Source organism: Wasmannia auropunctata, unplaced genomic scaffold (assembly GCF_000956235.1).
Source record: "Wasmannia auropunctata unplaced genomic scaffold, wasmannia.A_1.0 LD336101.1, whole genome shotgun sequence".
NCBI lineage: Eukaryota > Metazoa > Arthropoda > Insecta > Hymenoptera > Formicidae > Wasmannia > Wasmannia auropunctata.
In genome coordinates, this window is record NW_012026789.1 from 5717195 (window position 1) to 5718862 (window position 1668).

At 54.3% G+C, this 1668-nt stretch overlaps 1 protein-coding gene across 1 annotated transcript in view; it reads left to right on the forward strand.

The window, feature by feature from the left end:
- Window positions 1-557, forward strand: part of LOC105461350 — a 33586-nt gene extending 33029 nt beyond the window's left edge. Inside the window, exon 5 of the mRNA XM_011707852.1 lies at window positions 300-557. Within this exon, the coding sequence (XP_011706154.1) occupies window positions 300-557 (258 nt within the window). The remainder of the gene's footprint in view (window positions 1-299) is intronic.
- The last annotated feature ends 1111 nt before the right edge of the window (window positions 558-1668 follow it).

Below are 1668 nucleotides of genomic sequence, written 5' to 3' on the forward strand. Positions count from 1 at the left end.
AGAGATGTGTATAAGAGACAGGCTAAAGGGCTTCCAAGAGCAGTAGACCTGAAATTCTTCAAAATTCTTCATAGGCAAGTACAATAAACCAAGGCGCTAAATCCTGCAACCATTCGCGGGTAAAGCCAAAGGACCAAAGAGCCATAAGACCTGCATGTCTTTGCAGGCAGGACTCGAAAACAAACACCCAATAACACCCGTCAACCCACTCACAATCCTACCCCATCAAAAAGGGAATACAGATTAAGTTCTGGCTAATTCCCTAACCTACCAAACTCCCATCCTTACCCACCCAACAGGGTCAGGGCGTGCGTCCAGGCGGGACGCAAATGGGCAGGCCCCCCGTGGTCCCCGTGGGCGTGTCGCGTGCGCCCTGGGCTTTGGCCCGGGACGCCCGCTTCACGGCTAAACTGCTCATCTTGCGCAAACGAACCGTGCAAGCGCTGCTGGATTTTTCCATCGCCACTCTCGGGGCGGTTGGTTTTGCAAAAATAGTGGATGGCATAATGTTGCGTATGCCCGTTCGGGCGAGGAAGCACGTGGGCGGTCACTTGTGACCCCACACTTACATTAACTGTCCCTATCTACTGGCGGGGTTGTCTAACACTCCCCGAGGTGGTCGTCCCTCCGGGGCCCTTGATCCCCATACGTGGTGCTTAGGCGCGACAATGGATTCTCTGGGCTCGGGGTCGGGGACGAACCCCAAAGCTGTGGCTTGTAAAGACATAACAAATGTCAAAAGTGGTAGTGCAAAATGAATGAGGTAGTGCAAAATGAATGTGATAGTGCAAGAGGTGTCAAGCAGTAAGGGTAGTAAGAAGGCTGGGGGTTGTCCCACCCCAGGCCTAAAGAATGATAAATGGTGGCGGAGGCCTCGAAATATTCTGGTGCTTGAGCTCGCCTGCTCGCCCGAATGTATATTCGATGGTTCTCTGTTAACTGGCCGTCTCCAGGCGCGCATGTGAATCTGGTCCGGGAGTGCACTCAGTGTACAGACTCGGAAGTCCCTGGCGTGACCCTCAACGAAGGGTCGTGGCGTACGCCTCGGGGCTAACGATGTCGACCCGATCGGATTCACTTGCGGGAGATGGCCTAAGAGCGTGAACGCTTAGGGTTGTGTAGCGCCACACACAGCCCGGGCGGGAGCGCTATGACACCAGGGAGTGACCCCATTTCCGGCCATCCTTGGCGGGCTTCTTCAGTGAAGCACCAGGTGGCTCAGGTTGTGGTGGTTACCTTGTGCGGTTTCTTCAGTGAAACGCCAAGTAGGCTTGGGCATTTTGAGCGGCTTCTTAAGTGAAGTGCCAAAAGGCCTGGGCTGGGCCTGGATACTTTGAGCGGCTTCTTCAGTGAAGCGCCAAACGATTCGGGCTTCCACCTGGTTAGGCTTGGGCATTTAGAGCGGCTTCTTAAGTGAAGTGCCAAATGGCCCGGGCTGGGCCTGGACACTTTGAGCAGCTTCTTCAGTGAAGCGCCAAAAAGGGTTCGGGTTGCGCCTGGACGTTTCGAGCGGCTTCTTCAGTGAAGCGCCAAAACGATTCGGGCTTCCACCATAATGAGTATATCAAAGAATTTGTTAATGTCTAAAAGCAGGCCCGCCGCCTTACTGCCCTTGACTTCGGCCAAAGCAACACGCCGCTATAGGCAACCTAAATACGCTGCAAGCTC